Source organism: Myotis myotis, unplaced genomic scaffold, assembly GCF_014108235.1.
Source record: "Myotis myotis isolate mMyoMyo1 unplaced genomic scaffold, mMyoMyo1.p scaffold_m19_p_5, whole genome shotgun sequence".
Lineage (NCBI taxonomy): Eukaryota > Metazoa > Chordata > Mammalia > Chiroptera > Vespertilionidae > Myotis > Myotis myotis.
In genome coordinates, this window is record NW_023416357.1 from 99609069 (window position 1) to 99632876 (window position 23808).

A 23808-nucleotide genomic window follows, 5' to 3' on the forward strand; every position below is an offset into this window, starting at 1 on the left:
TCTCTTCCAGAAACACCCTCACAGACACACTCAGAAATAATGTTTACCAGCCATCCGGGCGTCCTTTAGCCCAGGCAAGTTAACACAAAATTAACCATCACACCAGCTAAAAGTGTTTTTAAAACTGAATTTATTGGGGTGACATTGGTTAATAAAATTATATAGGCTTCAAGTGACACCAGCTAAAAGTTACCTTCTCCATGAATCCCTCCTTGACTTTCCAGGTCAACGTACCGGCTGCCCGCTCCCTGCATACATCACAGGGTTTGTTTTCTGGTCAAACTCCCCGTTAGACTGGGAGCTCGGTGAGGGCAGGGATATGTCAGCTTCATTCTGCACCTGACAGGTGCTCAAGACCCAGCTGTTACATAAATGAACCCTTCAGTACCTGCCCCCATAACCATTTACCCATCAGATTCACAATGCAGTTGACTCCAGGTTTGAGGGGACCCACACCATCCACGCCAACATCTCAGAGTTGGTGTGTTGCTACATAGGGACTGCACACAGTTCCAAAGTTAGTATTAGCCCTAGGCAACTTGGCAACATCTACATTTTTTAAAAAAATATATATTTTATTGATTTTTTACAGAGAGGAAGGGAGAGACATAGAGAGCCAGAAACATCGATGAGAGAGAAACATCGATCAGCTGCCTCCTGCACATCTCCCACTGGGAATGTGCCCGCAACCAAGGTACATGCCCTTGACCGGAATCGAACCTGGGACCCTTCAGTCCGCAGGCCGACGCTCTATCCACTGAGCCAAACCGGTTTCGGCAATGACGTCTACATTTTTAAAGCAAATGCCCTTTGGCTCAGCAAATGTAATTCTAGGAACGGATCTTATAGACAGACCAGGGTTTCTCAATCTCACTATTGACATTTGGAGATGGATCATTCTTTGCTATCAGGGCTGTTCTATGTATTGTAGGATGTTTAGACTAGAGCATTTCTGGACCTCCATGCAGGAGATGCCCGTAGCACCACCCACCCAATTGTGACGATCAAAAATGTCTCTAGACATTACCTGATGTCCCCTGAGGGATAAAATCTCCTCGGCTGAGAACCGCAGAGAGTGGTACCTAGGATAGTAAAGACGTGAAGTAGTCTACCCGTCCACCAGGAGTGGACTTGAAAGTAAGTCATAGGACATCCGTACCCTGTGTATTATTTCCCTATAGATGCTGTAACAAATTAGCACAAACAGGGAGGCTGAAATGACAGTTAATGCTGTCATAGTTCTGGAGATCAGAAATCTGAAATTAGTATCACCGGGTCCAGATCAAGGTGTCAGCAGGGTGGTGCTGCCTCTGGAGGCTGTAGGGGAGAATCCATTGACCAGTGTTTGCCTTTACAAGCTTCCAGAAGCAGCCTGCATTCCTTGGCTCATGGCCCCTTCCTCCACCTTGCTTCAGTTGTCACATTGCCTTCTGCAGCCAGATGTCCCTCTGCCTTCCTCTTATAAGGACCATTGTGATTACATTGGACATGCTGGGATTATCCAAGATAATCGAAATCCTCAATCACATCTGCAAAGTCTCTTGTCATATAAGATAACATATTTATAGGTTCTGAAGCAGGAATTGGATGCTGTGGGGGGCTATTCTTCAGCCCACCACACCATGGGATATAACATGGTCCTTAAAAAGAATGAAGTAAGGCAAACACGACATGACCTCACTTATATGCGGAATCAAAGAGTTGAGCTCATAGAAACAAGGTAGGGTGGTGGTTGCCAGGGGCTGGGGGGGGGGGAGGGGGGTGGAAATGGGGAGACATAGGTCAAAGGGTACAAACTTTCAGTTTTTAGATTAATAAGTTCTGGAGCTCTAATATACAGCACGGTGATTATAGTTAACAATACTGTATTATATAACTGAAAGTTGCTAAGAGAGTAGGTCTTAAATATTCTCACCACACATACACAAAGATAACTATGTGTTAACTAACTTTATTGTGGTAATCATTTCACAATATATTCATATATCATCTTAAGCTTACACAATCTTACTTGTCAATTACATTTCAACAAACCTGGAGGAGAAAAATATTGAGGCAGCTCTACAATCATCCATGCGTTCTTTCTACGAACAGATCTCCAGGCCTACTATACGCTGCTACAGAGGCTGGGTTAAGCGAGGAACAAAACCAAGTCACTGCACTCCGAAGCGTGCACTTGAGTGGGGCAAGATGACAATAAACAAGACAAGTAAAATGCTGAGCACGTTGTACTGTGATGGGCACTCTGGCACCAAGTAAGGCATTTCCTGTCTAGGATTGAAGGGGTTTGTAATTGTAAGAAGAGCGTCAGGGAGGGCCAAACTGAGAAGGGAGCTTAGAGTAAAGATGTGAAGGAGTAAAGGAATAAACCTTGGGAATATGTGGGGGCAGAGCATTCCAGACAGAAGGAAAAGAGGGCACTGCAAGTGCAAGGGCCCTGGGGCAGGAGTGTACTAGATGTGTTCAAGGAAGAGCAAAAAGGCCTGTGTGCCTGGAGCAACATGAACCCGGGGAGGGAGTGGGGAGACACGAGGACAGAGAGGTAGGTGAAGGGCAGGCCCACAGGCTGTCAAATTAGAGTTCCTTCTATCATAACTCTATTTGTAGAGATATTGGGTACAAACTTTCAGTTATAAGATGAATAACTGATGGACCACCTATGGATATTGATGAAAGGAAAACAAGGAACAACTGAGTGCATAGCAGATGGCACATGGAGCCTAAATATCTCTGGAAAAACACTCAAGACACTGGGGCAAATAGTTGCTTCTGGGTGGAATAGGAATCAAGAGTGGGAAGTAGACTTAATTTTCACTCTACAGTATCTCCTTTTGCACTGTGTGAATGGCTTGTTAACCAGGCACATATATTATCTATTCAGAAAACTTTAGTGCATGTAAAATATTAGCCCTGTGCCCGATCGGCATGGCTCAGTGATTGAGGGTCAACCTATGAACCAGGAGGTCACAGTTTGATTCCAGTGAGGGCACATGCTTGGGTTGCAGGCTCAATCCCCAGTGTGGGGTGTGCATGAGGCAGCTGATCAATGATTCTCATTATTGATGTTTCTATCTCTCTCCCTTTCCCTTCCTCTTTGAAATCAACAAAAATAAATTTTAAAATAAATAAATAAAATACTAGCCCGTGGCCCCACTCTGGAAGTTAGGATCTCCTCTAATCAGAGTGACCGTAGGGTCTGATAGCCCAACTCCTCCACCCCACTTACTGGTCACCATGTGGTAGCCCTCCCCCAAATGGCATGTATTCCAGGCTCCAATATCCTCTCATTGCATTCTCACCTTGCTGCACTTGTGTTCACTGGGCTAATCTTTGGGGAGAGGGATGTATTCTGGGGAGTGTTGGTCCTGCTCTCTACTGATGACTTTACCTCCAGTTCTGGCAGCCCTTGCCACACCCGTGGCAACCCTGCAGCTCATGCTTGGCATAGATGCACAGTTGTGTACTGAATAGGGCCGGGCACAGATTTCTTCTTCAATTCCTGCTCTACATGAGGACAAAGGCCTGGTCTGATACATTTTGGGATTCCCCAAGCCCAAGCCCAGCAAGTGTGGGTTCCAAGTCCAGCTCTGCCCCCCGCCCTGCCTTTTTTTTAAATCCTCACCTGAGGACATGTTGGGAGAGAGAGAAACATCGATCATACATGCCCCAGCCAAGGATCGAACCCGAAACCCAGGCATGTACCTGACCAGGAATCAACCGGCAACCTTTCCCTGCACAGGACGACATTCAACCAACTGAGCCACTTGGGTGGGGCAAGCTCGGCCCCTTTTTAACTCCAAGACTTTAGAAGTCACCCTACACTCTGGAATCCATTTCCTCATGTGTGAAAGGGGATAGCAACATCAACCTCCTACCTCGGGGTTGTGTAATGAAAAGCCTGCTCACAGATGCCAAGATCCCATAAGGAACTGTTTTTCTGACTGTGTTGTTTTGTAGGTGTGGGGTGTTTTGTGTGGTGTGGTACACTAAGCAGGCTCATGTCATAACGATACAGTCTTCATATTAAATAACAATAAGGAGCATTTTTTTAAAGTAGAAAATCACAAAATGAAGTCCCACGTGCCTGATATAATAAAACATCCACCAGATGGCATAGGTAGGAATGTCCATAGCAGCTTTATGCATGATAGCCCCAAACTGGAGACAGCACATATTCAGAGAGAGGAGAGTGCCTGACCCTAAAGCAAGCATGCCAAACTCCGGCCCTCGGGCCGCATGCGGCCCACAGTGAATATTTTTGTGGCCCAGCCAATATAACGGTATGTAAGAAACGTTTTAATAAAAATGTCTCAACTTAATTTTTACAATATCCTGTTATACATAATTATTAATAACGAACTACAACGTGCGCTAATGACTGATTACTATAATCGTGTTGCATTCATTTCCCTTACGCGCCTTACGTGCAGGCACACCATTTCTCTCCACTAATACTAGCAGCGCATATTTTAGCAGCTGATTGCCACGTCATTAGTCTTGTACTGACTCGTTTGGTGTGCGCAATAGGAAATATTTCACTTTTGGAGAACAAGAAAAATAGGTTTATTTGTGTTATGCTTATTAATTTGTGCAGTTATTCAGTGTCTGGTAAGTTAATGTTCAAGAAAAAATATTAATTTTTATTAAAATGTTCTATTATTTTATGTTAACGATTACTCATTTATTTCAGTCCTTTGTATTCATGTCTCTATTGAAATAAACCTACGTTTCTATGAAAATTGAAGCTTTTGTTTTTTTGTGGCCCACAGAAACTTAAACCTTGTTTATTTGGCTTGTGTTAGCCTTTGAGTTTGACATGCTTGGCATAAAGGCTTTAGGCATACAATGAAATGCTCCTTGGCAATAAAAATGAACCAACTACTGATACAAGCGACAGCATGGATGAATCTCAGACACAATGAGTGAAAGATGCAAGACAGCAAAGGGAACATACTGTGTGGATGCTATTTATAGAGTTCAAAAACAGGAAAAATCAACCTAAGGTAATAGATATCAGATCAATGGTTTCAGCGAGGGGTGGGAAGCGGTGGTGGAGGCCAAGGGAGCCTTCTAAAGTATTGAAAATAACCTATATCTTGATCTGAGTGGAGGTTACACAGGTGTATCAACTCATAAAATTCTTTGAGACATACACTTAAGATTTGTACACTTTACTATAGATATACCTCTAGTAAAAAAATTTTATAGATAAATGTTTAAAAATTAGAATAGAAACAGCAGGCATCCAATGGGTCGGCTCAAAAATGAGCACTTCATTTATTTAAAATTATTTACGAAAACATTTGCTAGGTTCCAATACTTTAGAATGCAAATTCTTGCCCAGGCAGCATAGCTCAGTGGTTGAGCATCAATCTATGAACTAAGAGGTCACGATTCAATTCCCAGTCAGGGCACATGCCCAGGTTGCGGGCTCAATCTCCAGTGTGGGATGTGCAGGAGGCAGCCTATCAGTGATTCTCTCTCATCATTGACGTTTCTATCTCTCTCTCCCTCTTCCTTCCTCTCTGAAATCAATAAAAATGTATATTTTTTAAAAAGAATGCAAATTCTCAAGAATGGCTATCTTGTTGTTGTTTAAAAAGTGCATTAAAACTTGCAGTTTTAGCTTCCTGAACCCTCCCCCCATCACAGCTTTCTCCAACTCCTGCCCCACCTTCGTGAGAAATTATCATCCTGAATTGGGTATTTATCCAAGCCCCAAGTATTTCTTTTTTCTTTTCTTTTTTATATATTTTATTGATATTTTACAGAGAGGAAGGGAGAGGGATAGAGAGCCAGAAGCATCGATGAGAGAGAAACATCGATCAGCTGCCTCCTGCACACCTCCCACTGGGGATGTGCCCGCAACCAAGGTACATACCCTTGGCCAGAATCGAACCTGGGACCTTTCAGTCCGCAGGCCGACGCTCTATCCACTGAGCCAAACCGGTTAGGGCCCCAAGTATTTCTTTACATTTTTACTATGTATGTATATATTCCCTAACTCATATGTAATACTGTTTTGCATATTTTTATAATTTATGGAAATTATATACTGCCACTTGCTTTTTTGCTCAACATCATCCCTATGACATTTATCCATCAATTCTATTCTGTTGATTGACACCTAGGTCGTTTTTAGGTTTTTCCATTATAAACACCGCTCTGAACACAGAGGTAGTCTTTATTATTCACTAAATTAGCGTATATTGCCTCTATTATGCGTCAGGCCCTTGGTTTTGCCTCTTTTAATAACAATGACCTATCCCAGGTGTAATTATCCCCATTTTACTAATGAGTTATTCTTGCCTGCTCTACTCCTTCACCCCCACCCAGTCAACCACAGGGCACAGTTGATTCTGCTTCAGGAATCTGGCTCAGCGCCTTCCCTCACGACTGCCACCATCACTAACTAGTAGCATTATCTCAACTTGGGAGCTTCCAGTTGGTCTCACTGCTTCCCTTCGGTCTCTGAGATATGTATTCCACAAAGCCTCCTAGCCTCTTGGGACACTATCCTATTTAAAACCCCACACTCCACTGGTTTCCCACTGCTCTTAGGATAGAATCATCATTCCCACCAGAGCCTCCAAGGCCCTCCTACATGGTCCCACCTCTCTGATCGTCTCTCAATCTCACCCCTGCACCTGGGCTGCACTGATTGCTTTCTGTCCCTCAAACCATCCCGATCTCTCAGTCCTCAGGACTCTCACGCCTTCGGTTCCTTGTGTGGAACCCTCTCCCCCAGTTATTCCCCAGGTTAACTCTATGCTGCCTCCATCACTTCCCTCGAGGAGGAAAAATCCCCTCTTCATAACCTCTTGTGGCATTTACCAAAAAAGTAACCAAGCCCTGGCTGGTTTGGCTCAGTGGATAGAGCATCCACCTGCGGTCTCAAGGGTCCTGGGTTCGATTCCGGTCAAGGGCATGTACCTTGGTTGCTGGCACACCCCCAGCGGGGGGGGAGGGGGGTGCAGGAGGCAGCTGATCGATGTTTCTCTCTCATGGATGTTTCTAACTCTCTATCCCTCTCCCTTCCTCTCTGTAAAAAATCAATAAAATGTTTTTTTTTTAAAAAAGAAGTAACCAAATTATTTGTGCAGTTATCGTGTCCACTGTATGTCTCTCTTGGTAGAATGCAAATTCCATGAAAGCAAGCACCTGCTCACCACTGCGGTCACCCCACAGCCTAGCAGAGCCGGCATATGCGGCTTGTTTTGAACGAGTTAATGTCCCCGGTTCACAGGTGTGGAAACTGAAGCTCAGAGATGCCGCCGTCCTCAGGCTGAGGCCCATTCCAACCAGTCCCTGCGGAGCCACCTCCCGGGAGCCCCTCAGGGCAGTGCTGAACCCGACCGCCCCCACCCCCGGAGGCAGCGCGGGGCACTCTGGGATATGTAGTCCGGCCACTCCCAGCTCCAACAGCCCGGGCTCGGCTTCCGGCAGAGCCTTTGGGCAAGACGCGGGAGGGCGGTGGTTATTGGCGAGGGCGTATCCGGGGTGCGTCTCCATGGCCCTAGTCCCCAAGGCTGACCTTTATTGTGCGCCTACTTTTTGTTTTTAATCCTCACCCGAGGCTATGTTTTTCATTGATTGGGGGTGGGGGGGAGGAGAAGGAAGAGAGAGAGAGAGAGAGAGAGAGAGAAAGAAAGAGAAAGGGAGATCAATGGGTTCCCTCACTTATGCACCCCTGACCGGGAATCCCAGGAATCGAACCCACGAACCTTCGTGCGCCAGTGGTTCTCAACCTGTGGTTTGCGACCCCTTTGGTGGTCCAACGACCCTTTCACAGGGGTCGCCTAAGACCATCCTGCATATCAGATATTTACATTACGATTCATAACAGTAGCAACATTACAGTTATGAAGTAGCAACAAAAATAATTTTATGGTTGGGTCACAACATGAGGAACTGTATTTAAAGGGCCAGAAGGTTGAGAACCACTGCCTAACCACTTGGCAACATGGGCAGGGCGGGTGCCGGCTTCCCGGTGGGGCTCTCCCCAGCTCGGGAGATTGAAGCTCCGGGAGGGAAGGTGACATCCAGGCAATGACTTTCCTGCAGTTGCAGCCACCAGAGCAGAGGTGGAACTCCAACCTGGGCTGCCACCCGTCCTGGCTTCTGTTGGCAGGGGGTGTTGGGCGTGCCCAGGCAGGGAAACTGGGCAGAGAGAGTTCGCCAGCAGACGGACGACAAGGGGAGAGACTCCCGTGTCGCTAACTGAGTCAGGCCGCAGGTCCCTGGCTGTTATCACCAGCTGAGGAGCATGCTGAGGAGCTGGGGTCCTGGAGCCAAAGGGTGGGTTCCAGTCTCATTTCTGTCACTTCCTAACCACGTGGCCCTGCCTGGGTTCAACACTTAAACTCTGGAGCAGGGTTGGTTTCTTGTTTGTTTGACCTGTAGAGAGAATCACAGTACCTACGGGGTGCCCAAAATGTATACACATTTTAACAGCTGGTAACTCAATTTTGAAACTTTTTTTTTTAAATATATTTTATTGATTTTTTTACAGAGAGGAAGGGAGAGAGATAGAGAGTTAGAAACATCGATGAGAGAGAAACATCGATCAGCTGCCTCCTGCACATCTCCTACTGGAGATATGCCCGCAACCCAGGTACATGCCCTTGACCGGAATCGAACCTGGGACCTTTCCGTCCGCAGGCCGATGCTCTATCCACTGAGCCAAACCGGTTTCGGCATGGTAACTCAATTTTGAAAATGAAATGTATTCTAGTAAACACTGCCTATTTAATTATTCAAAGTGTGTGTGTATATATTTTTGGGGACACCCTATATACTATTACTAAATTTGGAACAAACAGAATGCAAGTATGTACAGTATTGCCTGGTGCTAAGGGATTGGTGGCCATTATTATTGTTCAAAAAGAAATAGGGGTTGGAAGTTGTTGGGAGCTTGGGTAGGGAGGGCTACACCTTGAACCCGGAGGCTTTATCTCCCAGGCAGAAGGTGGGCAAAGGCACTTGGCCTCTCTTTAGAAGTCTTATCTTGAACAACTTCTGCTTTAGAAATGAGAACCCCAAAGGGCACTCCCAGCTTCTCCAGAGCAGTCTTCCTTCCTGTAAGGAATAGGGCGTCTTTTTACCCTGAAAGTGGTGGCAAAGATGATCTTGACTAAACTCTACTCAAACTCCCTTCTCCACTAGGCTCTGACTTCTGGGCTTACCTGTGTTCATCTTTGCATTTCCCAGTCTTAGCAAGAATCCTGCTAAGTCAGTGTAGCCAGAATGCCCTACCTTGGTATCTGATGGGGGTCCTCAACCTTCAGCATCCCTCAGTGCCGGGGTCCAACCCCAGCAGGTCCACGGGTCCCCAAAGGTGTGGATGGAGTCGGCGAAGAAGGAAGGACACGGAGACAGTGTTCAGTTGATCAGCAGCCTAGCCAGGATCTCCAGTCAGGATCTCCAGTCAAGTTCTAGTCTGGATCTCCAGAGAGGTTCTGCTTAGGATCTCCAGCCAGGTTCTGTGTCCATGTTCTCTTGCTAGGTTCTCCAGGTTCTCCAGCCAGGTTCTGTAGCCATGTTCCCTCGCTAGGTTCTCCAGCCAGGTTCTGTGCAGGTTCTCCAGCCAGGTTCAGTCACCAGGTTCTAGTCAGGTTCTCTTGCCAATTTCTGTAGTCAGGTTCAGTCCAGGATCTTTTGCCATGTTCTCTCCAGCAAAGTTTTTCTGTCTCTAGGTTCTGTGTAGGTTCTGTCTTCTAAGTTCTGTCTTCTAAGTTCTGTGTTCTTGTAAGTTCTTCTCTTTCTGTCTTGTTACATCTGTATTTATACCAGTTGATTCAATCCTATCAATCTCTATTACAAAGGTTAGGGCGTTTCTTATCTCCATTCCAGGGAGTAAAGATTATGTAGCTTAAGCATGATTGTTCGTAGTTAAAGTGATTAATTACCCGCCTGGCACTTAGTTGAGGGGTTTTATTCCCTCCCTAACTTCAGGGGAAAATCCCTACCTGGGGAAGCAACCTTTCTCAGAGAGGAGAACTTGGTTAAAACACATAGTGCCAAGAAGGTGAGCAAACATATTAAGAACAGTATGCCATATATGCCAGGTCCCTTGAAACAGCAAGGATGGACCGGCTCCCGGCACCTCAGTTATGTCTAATCACCTTGGCCTGCCTTCAGTAAGAATCTTCTCTTACCACTGATGCTTATTAAAAAAAAAAAATGTATTTTTTTATGGATTGATTTTCAGAGAGAAAGGGAGAGGGAGGGGATAGAGAGATAGAAACATCAATGATGAGACTCATTGATCGGCTGCCTCCTGCACGCCCCCTACTGGGGATCGAGCCCGCAATCTGGGCATGAATCCTTGACCGGAATCAAACCCAGGACCCTTCAATTCGCTGGCTGACTCTCCATCCACTGAGCCAAACCAGCTAGGGAACCACTGATGCTTTTAATTCCACCCCTCCCCACTCTCTCTGTGTGTCTGTCTGCCTCAGTCTCACAGGCTGGCTCTCCTCTGCATGGTTGGCTTCAGCCTACAGATTTTTGGGGGGTAAGCCAGACATTTTACCTCTGACTATCTTCCCTTAGCTCTGACCTCCTGTCATGTCTAAACAAGCCTTTGAAGAAAGTATTGAAGCCAAGGAGATGCTGGCTTCCCTCCTTGAGTAGACCCCAGGTGAGTGAATAGTCCTTTTGTTGCAATATTCTCTACCTGAAAGAGCAACCGCACCACTCTCTCCCTTGGGTGCACTGCTTTTCTTCAGAGCATTGTCTCCACCTGCATCCTGCCTGCATCATCTTATAGGTCTGTGTGCGCCAGACACAGCCCAGACATGTGTTGTTGTGTTTTGTTTATTTGAAACAGGATTTAAAACCATTTCAAGTCTACATTTAAAATTGGGAGTTTTCACCTAAACATGGAGATATCTGGCTTCTGGGGAACAATCTGATTGGCTGGCAGCATGGGGTCTACATCCCCCACTACTGCCTGTGTCCCTGACACAGAGGCCTGTGTCAGCAGCCATCTGTCATCATGCTGGCACTGCTGTGGGGTGTGTTTTTATTGTTGCTTGTTTGCTTGTTTTATTTTTAAGTATGTTTTTATTGATTGAAGAGAGAGGGAGAGAAACATTGATGTGACTTGTTCAAATTATCCCTTTCCACACCCTCCTAGAGACGACAGAATGGCAGGCCTCCTGGTTGGACTTGGGCACCAGTTCTCTACACAGCTGCATGCCTTGGTAGTCCCAGCAACACACCCATAACCAGGGGTAGTTCATTCTAAGATCCCGACTTTCCTGAGAAGCGGCCTGGTGCTGTAAGGAGAAACTGAGGCACATATGGGCCTGCTTTCTCCAGGTCCCACAAGGCTGTGGGGGCCGAGAGCAGTCCAGAAACCTGTCATCTGACCTTAAAGATGCCTCCCACTCAGGGAGGTGGTGGTCTACAGAAATCAGTCATGGGCAACCCAGTGTCTGGTTCTGCCTGGTGCCCTCACAATAAAAACTGGGTATCGGATGTAGGGGGACAGGGGACAAAACATGAGAATGGAGAGTCTCTAAAATTAAGGGGGCTGACGCCCTGGCCGATGTGTCTCCGTGGTTAGAGCGTCCTCCCACCCACCGAAGGTTCAATGGTTCGATTATTGGTCAGGAAACATACCCAGGTTGTGGGTTCCATCTCTGGTTAGGGTGCCTATGGAAGGCAACCGATTGATGTTTCTCTCTCCCTCTCCCTTCTTTTCTCTCTCTCTCTCTCTCTCTCTCATCAATGAAAACAACATCATATCCTTGAATGAGGATTTAAAAAAATCAAATTAAGGGGTTGAACTAGGATAGATGTCTGGCTTCCAACCTCACTGAACTTCTCTGTGCCTCCGATTTCTCATCTATGAAATAGGGGTAACCCTACCTACCTCCTAGGGTTGTTTCAAAAAGGAATCGGGTTAATAATAGGAAAGCCCTAGAACAGAGCCTGGTACGTACAAAGTACTATATAAGTAAAAAAGTCACTTCTCAAGCTCCCCTCCACAGCGGGAGGGTAGGTATGGAAGGGAGACGGGGAAATGGCCCAGGTGCGGAGCCTCGGAGCACCAGAATGTACTCACTGAAGGTGCGGGGTAGGGGGGCACTAATTACCCACACTGCTTACCGCGGGCTCACCTGTGCCTCGTCCCCACACTCACAGCGGTTCAGCCAGGGGTTCCAGAACTACATTATCCAAAATGCATCTCGCGCGCCCGCCTACGTGGCCTGCCAACGCCTGACAGTCTCTCCGCAAATGGTGCGAGGATGACGTAACCCACAACACCTCCCAAAGACCCGCCCATCCAAACTAATTACTGTTCTTGACAGCCAGCTCGGCCAATCGCGCGAGGAGTACGTTACGCCCCGCCCAAAGCTTCCCGTGGACCTGCCCACGCTGCCTCGTCCCCCAGCTGGACAGCTCTTTCAGCCAATGCCCGCGCCGCTCTGCTGCGTCCTGCAGTTGGGATCCTCTACCTGCCCACACGCGGCCCCAGCCAGCCAGCCCGTGGAGCCCCCAGCGCCCGCGCTCCCGCTCCCGTCCCGCGCACCGAACATTCCAGGGTCCACAGCGCAGCGGGTGAGTCCGAGGGCGCGGGGTCCCGACTCTAACTGCCATCTCGCGGCCCGACCCAGCACCCTGGTTTGTGCTCCGGCCTCGGCCACCGCTCACTCTCCGAGATCTGGGCAGTCGGCCCGGAGTCCCACCCTCGCAGGGCCCTGGGGCCGGAGGGACCCCGGTGGTCAGTGTCCACTCGGGGTACCGGCGGGGCTCGTGGAGGGACTCACCGCGGCCGGACCCCGAGTCAGGTTGAGACTGAATCAGGTTGAGAGTCCTCCTGGGCAGCGGGGACTCTGGTTTCCATCCTATTTCCAAAGGGACCCCATCCCGAAAGGGTCAGCTGTAATGTAATGAAAACTCAGCGTTCCTCCACCTCTGACCGGTCCCAGGCCCCGCGCTGAACTTCCCGAACATCCCGTGTAGTTCCCTCAGCAACCTGTGTGTAAATGATGTCACCATCTTTTCTTTTCCGAGGAGGAAACTCAGGCCCAGGGAGGTTAAGCAGTTTGCCCCGGAACTAGCAGGGAGTTAGCAGAGATAAGTTGATCGATTTCAACCCTTTCTTTTTGCCAAAGAGGGTGAGTTAGTTGTTGTAAATGTTCTCCCCCCCCCCCCCCCACCCACGTCCCGCGTGGTTCAGGGTTCAGGATCTGGAAGAGGAGCCGCACACAAATGAAAGAGAAGAGACAAGAGATAAATTGGAAATATTGGGGGGCCAGGCGGGTAAGTCCAACTCAAGGGGAAGGACTTCCACTGGTGCTCAGGCCGCACCAACCTTCATTGGTTTGGGATCCACCCATAGCCCCTAGGCAGGCAAGTTCCAGTAACACACACTGACTATCTTATCAATAAGGATTTACCTGACTATCTGGTGGGGAAGTTGCTTCAGCTACCATTATCTGGACTAACAGAGGTGGTGCACAGCTCTGACCTTTGCTAGGGCTTCAAAGTCTACACTTCTCTGCTAGTGAAGACAATAGGCGGTTTCCCACAGTTGGTACTGGACCCAAGGCAGGGGCTTATGGGTGCAGACGCTTATCCAGCCCCAGTGCACCCCAGATGACGTTATCTTCTGTCCACAGAGTCCTGAAGAAACACCTGCCCAGTGGCTGGCCAGGGGTTCAGGGAGAGACAGATTTGATCCCTGAGGCCTGAGAAGGAGCAAGGCCCACTGGGAACATGGCGACTGCCCCCGGCCTCCAGCCCGCAGCACCCCTGGAGGAGGATGAGATCCTGATTGTGAAGGTGGAGGAGGACTTCCACTGGGAAGAGGAGCCCTCCCTGAAGATGGAAGACCCCAGCCCTGAGACCTTCCGCCAGCTCTTCCGGCTCTTCTGCTACCAGGAGGTGGCCGGCCCTCGGGAGGCCCTGAGCCGCCTCTGGGAGCTCTGCTGCCGCTGGCTGCGGCCGGAGCTGCGCACCAAGGAGCAGATCCTGGAGCTGCTGGTGCTGGAGCAGTTCCTGATGGTGCTGCCCGGGGAGATCCAGGCCTGGGTGCGGGAGCGGCAGCCGGAGAGCGGTGAGGAGGCCGTGGTCCTCGTGGAAGGGCTTCAGCGGGAGCCCAGGAAACAGAGGGTGAGGTGGGGGGCCTTCTGGCCCTGAGGTGAGGAAAGGGGCTCTGTGTCCTCAGGGCCCTGCTGCTGAGGTCTGCACTTGGAGATTCCTTGGGTTCTGGAGCTGTGGCCAGCTGGGGTCATGGGGAGAACCAGACGTTTTGAATGGAAGAAGGCAGCTATAAAGTTTCTCATCCTTAGCCAAGGTGTATCTACCCGTTGATATAGCTCCCCTAGCCCTGTGGTCGGCAAACTGCGGCTCTTTGGCCCCTTGAGTGTGGCTCTTCCTAAGCCTTAGGAGTACCCTAATTAAGTTAATAACAATGTTTCTACCTATATAGTTTAAGTTTAAAAAATTTGGCTCTCCAAAGAAATTTCAATCATTGTACTGTTGATATTTGGCTTTGTTGACTAATGAGTTTGCCAACCACTGCCCCAGCCCTTTCTAAGCTAGTGTGGATTGGTTTGTTAATACTGGGCCAGGCACAGATTCCACACCTTCCAAGGCATGACCTTGGGAGTTGAAGAGATCCCAACAGAGGGAGGTGCTCATGGCTGGTGGGTACCTGGATCAGCACCCCCAGATGTTCCCCAATCTCTAGAGCTACGTTGTCCAACAGCCCCATGTGACTTTTAAAATTAAATAAAATTAAAAATGTAATTCCTAAGTCACACCAGCCACATTTCAAGTGCCCAGTCGTCCCACGTGGGTAGTGACTGCTGTACTGGACAGCGTGGCTATGGGACACTTCCATCATCGTGGGAAGTTCTATAGACAGCGAAACTCTAGAGCACATGCCAGCTCCTCCTAACCAGATTTGGGGAGTGGGAAGTCTCTTACAAATTTCTCCTGCTTTTAGTCACTAAACTCCTTAAATGAAAAAAAAATTAAAAAGCCACCTTACCTTTTTAAATTCTTTTTTCAGTGCCATGCCCAGATTAGATGGTTGGCAAATGCTGACAGGTCACTCTTCCTGTGGCAGTGCCATTGCCCACACACTGCTGTTCAGCAGGACAGACACATTCCCCCCAAACCTGACCACAGTGTGCGTTGAGTGCAGTCAGCAAATCCTGCTGTCATGGTGACTAATAAGAACTCGGGATACCCTCCCCACCCCTCCAGCCTGGTTTTGGGGGTTCCTGCATGGCTGCCCTCTGTCACTGTGTACCCTGGAATCTCTAGGACCGTCTCCTGTCAGAGGTGTGGAATGTTGGATGAGAGGGAGCCTGAGATGGGCTCCCCAGCTGTCTTAGCAGTTCCCCAGGGAATGTTTCTTATCTCAAGTGCTATTGCAGAGCTCAGTAAACTGCGACTCAAGTTTGTTCAATTAACCTTCTCTGGAATAAGGAATTAGATGATCCCAAAGCACCTGTAAATGATTTCAAAAAAGGTAGCAAATGCAGTAATGCCAACTTCCAAAATGAGATTTGATATAGGGCCCTTCTGGCCCAGGGTTTGTTGAGAGCACCAAGAAACAAGGGTAGGAGTGTGACAGTGACCCCGATGCAGTGTGACAGAGAGAGACTGGAGTCTCATTCAGGAGCAGACCAGGACTCCTTGTGTCCAAGCTAGGAGCCTGCCCTCTTCCCAGCTCACATTCTCCCTGGGTGTTGCTGGAGGTAGGGCTGTGTGGAGGGCCAAGGGCACAATGACGAGGCCACCTTGGTGGTGAGGGTGGCCAGGGGTGCCCGATGAGGGGTTGGAGACCTTGTGGGTCTCCCCCTGACCTGGGAGCTGGTTGCACTTTCCATCTGTGTGCAGGGCCCGGAGGTACTCTCTGACCATGCAGTGCCCCACCAGATGGGGGAACAGCCTTTGAAACGTCAGGCAGAGGCCCAGCCAAAGCAGTTGTCCCTGGAGGAAGGAGCTCGGGACTCCAGCCAGCAGCCCCCAGCCCAGCTAAGCCACAGACAAAAAAGAAACCCTGACCTCTGGCCAAAGAAGGGTGAGTAGCCGCCCTCAAGGAACGCAGCCCTTCAGAAGAGGGAGGCAAAGGGAAGAGAGCGTTGGGGGAGGTTGAGGCCTGTGTGCATGTGGCTCCTGGTGGGGAGCTGAGCACAAGTGGGGAGCTGCTGGACCGTCCTGGCCTTCATTGCTGTGCCCACAGGTGGGCTATTGTGGACTTCACTGGCCACTGCTCTTTCCCCAGGCCCAGTCACCTCCCCGCACCAGGAGATGGCAGCACCAGCCACATCCCTCCTTGCAGCCTGGTCCCAGGTGAGTGGTGGTCATTCCTGGTCTGCAGCATCAGGAATGATGAAGCATGCTAACACTTCTCTCCCATGGCCAGGACTGTGGGTTTCTGAGGCACTTCCCCCTGAAATGACCTTTGCCTACTGGGAGGTATCTTGCTCTTTCTCAGATGCCACCTGAGTATTAGGTGTGTTTGTAGGAGTCTGGGGTCCAATAGTGAGCTTGGGCAATCGCTCAAACCCAACTGGGTGTTAGAATCTCTTGGGACTCTAGGTAAAAATAAAGATTCCTCGCCCTAGCTGGTTTGGCTCAGTGGATAGAGCGTCAGCCTGTGGACTGAAGGGTCCCAGGTTCGATTCTGGTCAAGGGCATGTACCTTGGTTGCTGGTTGTGGGCACATCCCCAGTAGGGAGTGTGCAGGAGGCAGCTGATCGATGTTTCTAACTCTCTATCCCTCTCTCTTCCTCTCTGTAAAAAAATCAATAAAATATTTTTTAAAAAAAGATTCCTCTCCCAGCCACGGCCTGGAATAGTTTTTTATACTTGTTTAAATAAAAGTTTATTGAAATACAATTCATATACTTACATTTCATCTATTTAAAGTATACAGTGTTTCGTACGTTTACAGAGTTATGCAATCACCACAATCAATTTTAGAACATTTTCACCACCTGCCCAAAATTCCCCACACCCCTTAGTGGTCACTCCCCATTGCCCCTCCCCGAGCAACCACTGATCCTCTTTCTGTTTCTGGATTTGTCTCTTCTGGACCTTGTAAGCTTGGGTTTTATTTATGTTATTTACTTTTGCTTGAGTTTTAATCATGTTCCCTAGGTCAGTCTGGTGCTAGATTTGGGAACCACTAGCTTAGAGCCGTCCTGAAGTCCTCAAGTCGCCCCATTTGGGTCCGGGGCTGGCTTGAGTTGAGGTAGGGCATGCTAACCCATGTCTCCAAGGAGTATGGGCCCCAGTGGCTGAGCACACAGTGGATCCGGCTGCTACGCACAGCGAATCTGTCCACACTGTGCTGCCCTGCAGCAACAGGACAGAGCATGATGGCAATAGTGTCGTCCCAAAGAGCAGGATGCTGCCGTGTCTGTGAGCTGAGTTTGGGAGGAGAGGTGTGTGACAGCTTGTGGGGAGGGAAAAAGCGGTGGGAGGCAAGCAGGACCCACCATTGTGACGTGAGTGAAGGGAAAGGTCAGCTCACCAGGTTGGCCCAGCACATAGGGCTGAGTGGGCTGTGTCCTTGCAGGTACCAGTGGCCTTGGAGGACGTGGCCGAGTACCTGTCCCAGAAGGAGTGGGGGCGTCTGGACCCAGCTCAGCAGGACCGAAGCCGGGACACGCTTCCCAAGCATGAAGGTAACGTGGGGAGACCCTGGCTGCTGACCATTAGGCCAGTCCTAGGGGGACGAGGCTCTTTGCCTCATGTTGGATGTAGCTGGCCTGGCATTTCCCCCAGGTGTATCTTTCCTTCAGGACCCAAGACCCAGGCCACCTCCCCGCTCACACCTTCCCTGGCTCCCTCCTGCCTACAGGAGTCAGTCTAGAAGTTCTCAAACTGGAGTGGCCTGAGGAATCATGGGAAGCATGTTAGAAATAGGAATTCACCGGCCCCATGCCCAGGGGTTGGTTTAGTAGGCCAGGTGTGCTCTCTGGCAATTTTGCTTGGTATCCAGCTGCATACAGCCTGCAGAGCCAGGTTTGCTGGTGTCTTGTCAGTGGCCCAGCTGCAGGGGGGGGCAGTGTGGTGGCTCACCCACATCCCAGGCAGATGCCCAGAGCTGTCCTGAGTTCCTTCTTTCATTCCTGCACCCATTCAATTGGTCCAGTTTCCCTTCAGCCTCTGTGCTGCCCTCAGCCCCCATGGGTAGAGCTGTTCCTGGCAAGGCCTTGGCCATCAATGGCCTCTCCTTACCAGTGCCCCGGCTTCCCACTCAACACTGTCTCTTCTCTTTCCACTTGTCTTGTCTTGCCAATTCTGTCACCCACTTATTCCCTAAAAATGTTTTCTAAAGGAGTTGAGATGCTGCTTTGTATCAGTTGGAGTTCTCCAGAGAAACAGAGCTAATAGGATGTGTATGTCTAAAGAGATATATTTTAAGGAATTGGCTCACATGATTGTGGAGGCTGGCAAGTCCAAAATCTGTATGGCAAGCCATCAGGCTGGAAATTCAGGCAAGATTTCTATGCTGCAGTCTTGAGGCAGAATTCCTTCTCTGGAAAACCTCAGGATTTGCTCTTATGGCCTTCACCTGATTAGACGAGGCCCACCTCCAGTTAGGAGGGTGATCTGCTTTACTTACAATCAGTTGATTTGTAAATGTTAATCACATCTACATAATACCTCCAACAGCGGCATCTACATTGGCATTTAAACCAAACAACAACATAGCCGTAATCATTACATACTTTCCTTTATATCCTCATTTTTTTCAAACTAAGAATCAGTGGACTGAATGAAAATGAACCTTTCCACGGCCTCATAGAAGGAGAACACTAATTTTCTGTGCACACTATTGCTGGACCATTGCCCCCTGCTCTCTGTTCCGTTTCTCTCCCACTCAGTTGTAATTCTTGGCCACTTCGTCTCTATTGTGATGAAACTCCAGACTCCTCCAGGGTGTCGGGGTTTCCCTCCCAGAGCCAGTGAAAGCCTTGAGCCCTGTTTCCTCACTTCCTCTCCCTCAGAGGAAACAGTCTGCACAGAAGCAAAACCTCTGTCTTTCAGAGCATCTCACTTTTCTATAGATTCTTCTGATGCCCGTTTGCCCTCACAAGGAAAGGATTTGCAGTCCCCTGGTTCTAATACAGCCCACACTCACATCCTCCCTTCTCTTGTCCTGAAAGCAGGACTCCCCAGGTCCCATCTGACTGCCCGACAGGGCCGAGGAGAAGGCCTGTGGGACCCAGCTCTTGCTGCCTTGCGACCTAGGGATGTCTCTAGTGGTGCCAGCTCAGGTGGCGAGGGGGCGGGGTCAGCAAGAAGGAAACAGAATTCCCAGGTTAGCTTCTGTCTTCTCCTGGGGTTTAAACCATGGTGATTGTGTTTGTGTAGTTCAAACCAAAGGACTAGAGGAGGAGTCAGCAGACCTTTTTTTTTTTTTTTTTAATATATACTTTCATTGATTTCAGAGAGGAAGGGAGAGGGAGAGAGAGATGGAAACATTAATGATGAGAGAGAATCATTGACTGGCTGCCTCCTGCACGCCCCCCCACTGGGGATTGAGCCCACAACCCAGGCATGTGCCCTTGACCGGAATTGAACCCAGGACCCTTCAGTCCACAGACCAATGCCCTATCCACTGAGCCAAACCGGCCAGGGCAGCAGACCTTTTCTGAAAAGGGACAAATAATAAATTGTTCAGGTTTGTGGGCCATACAGTCTCTGCCATCTTGGCGTGAATGCAGCCACAAGAGAACAGAAAACTTTATTTTCAGAGATAGGCACTGCCTTTGGGTCCAGGTGTGCTGACCCCTGCCCCAGGGAAAAGCAAGGGGAGATAGTGGCCTTGAGAAAGGTTTGGGCTCCAGCAGAAATCCTCAGTGGAGAAGGAGAGTTATACCGGATCAGCCTGGGACTCTACACTGCCCGCGGAGCAAAAGTGAAACTAGTTCCCAAGGGAGAAATGAGGCCAAGGAGCCAGGCCCAGCATGAGCCGGACCAGAGAGCCCCGAGTGTCACCCTGTCAGCACTTACTGTCCTGAACCTACACCTGGGGGTGGAATTGCTGGGCCATGTGACTGTAACCTTTTGAAGAATCGCCAGACTCAATTCCTTTTTAAAAATTCTCACAACAGCTTTAACCAGTTTGGCTCAGTGGATAGAGCATCAGCCTGCGGACCAAAGGGTCCCAGGTTCGATTCCGGTCGAGGTCACATACCTCAGTTGCAGACTCATCCCTGGCCTGGGCCCTGGTCAGGGCTCATGCAGGAGGCAACCAATCGATGTGTTCTCTGCCTTACCCTCTCTCTTCCACTCTCCCTAAAAATCAATGGGAAAAATATCCTCAGGTGAGGATTAACAAAACAAAGAAACAAAATAATCCCACAACAGACCTGTGAGGTGGTTACATCTTAATTGTACACACGTGAGAATTGAGGCTCAGTAAATGTGAGCTGAAGCCCATGTTTGGCTTCTGGGTCTTAGAGCGGACACATCTCAGGGTGACAGAAGGTTCTGTCCCTCCTTGTCGGGTCAGTGTGTGCCCACTGTGAACTTTTCAGGGGGTTCTGCTTGAAGCCATCTGCTCCCCAGCCCCCAACCCCCTCGCCCCGGTGCCCCAGCATGCCTCATGCTCAGGTGGGGTTTGCCTTATGTCTCAGACAAGGAAGCAGAATAAAGCACTTCCCCAAAGTCACACAACCTGGAGGGATAGAGCCAGGATCCATTCCAGGGTCCTATATTCTGGGCTTGTGTCACCACGGTGGTCACTCTTGTACTTGGGTCTGCAGAGGGTTCAAGGGCTGCCCCCAAGTACACAAGCGGGAGGCTGAGGATCTGGGTCACCAGGCCTTTTGGTCCTGCTCCAAACAGAACAACCTAGAGCAGGGTCTCTCTCCCTGCACACTATTGACATGAGGGCTGGGTTGTTTTCTGTTGTGGGGCCATCAGTGTACCAGAGACTATACATCAGCATCCTTGGCCTCCACTCAGTAGATGCCAGTTGCAACACTCCAGGCCCTAAACATAACCACTAAGACGTCTCCAGACATTGTCAAGTGTTGCCTGAGGTGCACCACTGCCCCTGGCCTAGAGGTTACGAGCCCAGACTCCAGAGACAGACTATGGGCCCTCTTAACTTACCAGCTAAGTGACTCTGGAAGTTCCCTAACTTCCCTGTGCCTCAGTTTCTTTTTTTTCTTTTTTCTTTTTAATATATTTTATTGATTTTGTACCAGAGAGTGAGGGAGAGGAAGAGGGGAGAGAGTTAGAAACATCCATGAGAGAGAAATATCAATCAGCTGCCTCCTGCACACCCCCTACTGGGGATGTGCCCCAACCAAGGTACATGCCCTTGACCGGAATCAAACCTGGGACCTTTCAGTCTGCAGGCCGACGCTCTATCCACTGAGCCAAACCGGGTGGGGCATGCCTCAGTTTCTTTGTCCATAAAATGGGACAGTAACAGCACCCACCTCATGGGCATTCCAAGGATTAAACAAGTTGCCATATGTTTATAACAGCCTCTGGCCGTGGCGTTAGCACCTCACATCAGGGTCTGACTGACATGCTCTGTGTTTTGAGGGGGATTTGAAGAGCATTGCTCTCCATTTTCCTCAGAAGGGCTGCCCACTCAGCCTTTGCCTTCTTATCAGACGCTCCCCTCCTCCTCAGGAACTCTGCTTTCTCTGTCTCAGGCCTTGGAATGCAGTTTAAGGATGGAGAGGACACACAGATGAGAACAGAATGGGACCAAGTGCTGTCGGCTCGGTGCAGGGGTCCCAGCTCCCCATTCCTAGGTCACAGACCAGCCCCCGTCAGGGGTTTGACCAAATCTGAACAACTTCTGGAAAGAGGGGGGCCCTCCAGGGTGGCAAAGCCATACACGTGCCCCGAATGCGGCAAAGGCTTTAGCAAGACGTCACACTTGACCAAGCACCAGCGCATACACACCGGCGAGCGGCCGTACCAGTGTCCAGTGTGCGGGAAGGGCTTCAGCGACCGCTCCAACTTCAGCACCCACCAGCGGGTCCACACGGGCGAGAAGCCCTACCAGTGTGCCGAGTGTGGGAAGCGCTTCAGCCAGAGCTCCAGCCTGGTCATCCACCGCCGGACACATACCGGGGAGCGGCCCTACGTGTGTGCCGAGTGTGGGAAACGCTTCAGCAACAGCTCACACTTCAGCGCCCACCGCAGGACCCACACAGGCGAGAAGCCCTACACATGCCCAGCCTGTGGCCAGGGCTTCTGCCGGGGCACCGACCTCCACAAACACCAGCGGACCCACAATGGGGAGAAGCATCCACATAGCGATACCAAGCGGGTGTAGCCACTACCCAGACCCTCCAGGAGTTCCCAGGACCAAAGCCTGACTACCATGCTCAGTTCATGAAGCTGCCAGAGCCGGAAATGCAGACCTTAAGGCACCTTCACATGGACTCTGCTCCCCTGGGCCTGGTGTGAGACACAGCAGGGGACATTTCAGGTGGAATGCTGGGCACAGGGCCCGGTGTATTCGGTTCTAGGGCTGCTGCATAAATGACCACACACTGGCCGGCTTACAACAACCGGAATTAATCTGTCCGTCCTGGTGTCTACAGCACTGGTGTCCTCTGGAGGCTCTGGCAGAGAATCCTGTGCCTCTTCCACTTCCCCTGTGGCCCACAGACCCTGATGTTCCTGGGCCTGTGGCAGCATCACTCCGTGGCTGCGTCTGTCGTCACACGGCCTTCTCCCTGTGTCCTCTCCTCTTCTAAGGATATAGTCATTGTATTTACTGGCCTCCCTGAATGACCTCATCTTAACTAATTACATCTACAATGTCCCTATTTCCATATAAGGTCACATTCTGAGGTTCTGGTTGGACTAGAATTTGAGGGACACTTTCAAACCACTGCAGGGGAAGCTGCAATGGCTGCAGTGGCTTATGGCATTACATACCCCAGCCTTCCCCTCCAGCCTTGCTACACTTTCTAAATGAAGGTGGTGTGGGTTTTTCCTACATTCCAGTGGTGTCGAGGAAATGGGGTGCCTGACTGGTGTGGCTCAGTGGTTGAGCATTGACCTATGAACCAGGAGGCCTCGGTTCGATTCCTGGTCAGGGCACATGCCCAGGTGTGGGCTCAGTCCCCCGGTAGGGGTCATGCAGGAGGCAGCCGATCGATGGTTCTCATCATTTATGTTTCTCTCTCTCCCCCTCTCCCTTTCTGAAATCAATAAAAATAAATTTTTAAAAAGGGAGATGGGGTGATTTGGGTGTTACCTTTGAAGATCCACAGTTTCGTAGGATGGATGCCTGACTCCATCTCCAGACCTCCCCAACCCATGAGGAAGCCTGGGGATTTGACTGGCCTTGCCATCCTCCCAGGGTAAGGGGCCAGGTCTGCCTCTGTGCCAGCCCCAAGTGGCCGTGTTCCAGGATACAGGCTAGTCGTGGTTGCCCCCGTGGTTGCTAGTCGGAGGCAGACATGCCTCTTTATATCCACGGTCTCCTGAGTGGCTGAGGGAAGAGGTATAAAGTCCTTGTCCAGTTTAGTCATCTCTGGAGTCATGGGGCAGCTGCTGAAGTCACTGGTTCTAGAATATTTTATCCAGAAGTGTGACTGTTCCTTATTGCTGGGTGGCGTTGGCTCTCATGCCAGTTCTTGATGCTCCACTGTTTTGTCACTTAATTGCTGTATATATTTTCACCTTTCTACACAACCCAGGTTCCAGGGCGTGTGACAGTTCTCCCTTAATAAATTGTCAGTCCTCCTCCCAGCCCCATTGTGCTCTGTCCTGCATATTCGCTGGAGAATGGGGTCGCCTAGTTTAAAGATGGTTTTTACCTTCTAGGCCAGCTTC

At 49.7% G+C, this 23808-nt stretch overlaps 1 protein-coding gene across 2 annotated transcripts; it reads left to right on the plus strand.

Annotated features, from left to right (window-relative positions):
* Positions 1 to 12420: 12420 nt before the first annotated feature.
* ZNF500 (zinc finger protein 500) lies at positions 12421 to 23737 on the plus strand. 2 transcript variants are annotated; one of them, XM_036310236.1, is made up of 7 exons: positions 12421 to 12570; positions 13193 to 13275; positions 13635 to 14127; positions 15868 to 16051; positions 16256 to 16323; positions 17555 to 17663; positions 21663 to 23737. In XM_036310236.1, the coding sequence occupies exons 3-7, from the start codon at positions 13732 to 13734 to the stop codon at positions 22292 to 22294; spliced, it is 1389 nt and encodes a 462-aa protein (XP_036166129.1). In that variant the 5' UTR covers positions 12421 to 12570; positions 13193 to 13275; positions 13635 to 13731; the 3' UTR covers positions 22295 to 23737. The 2 variants fall into 2 exon arrangements, with proteins under 2 accessions (XP_036166129.1, XP_036166128.1); XM_036310235.1 differs by lacking the exon at positions 13193 to 13275.
* The last annotated feature ends 71 nt before the right edge of the window (positions 23738 to 23808 follow it).

Coding starts and splice junctions, on each gene's coding strand:
- ZNF500 (XM_036310236.1), top strand. CDS start 13,732: ATGGCGACTGCCCCCGGCCTCCAGCCCGCAGCACCCCTGGAGGAGGAT. Junction 16,324..17,554: donor TCCTTGCAGCCTGGTCCCAG/GTGAGTGGTGGT, acceptor GTGTCCTTGCAG/GTACCAGTGGCCTTGGAGGA. Junction 17,664..21,662: donor CACGCTTCCCAAGCATGAAG/GTAACGTGGGGA, acceptor TCTCTGTCTCAG/GCCTTGGAATGCAGTTTAAG.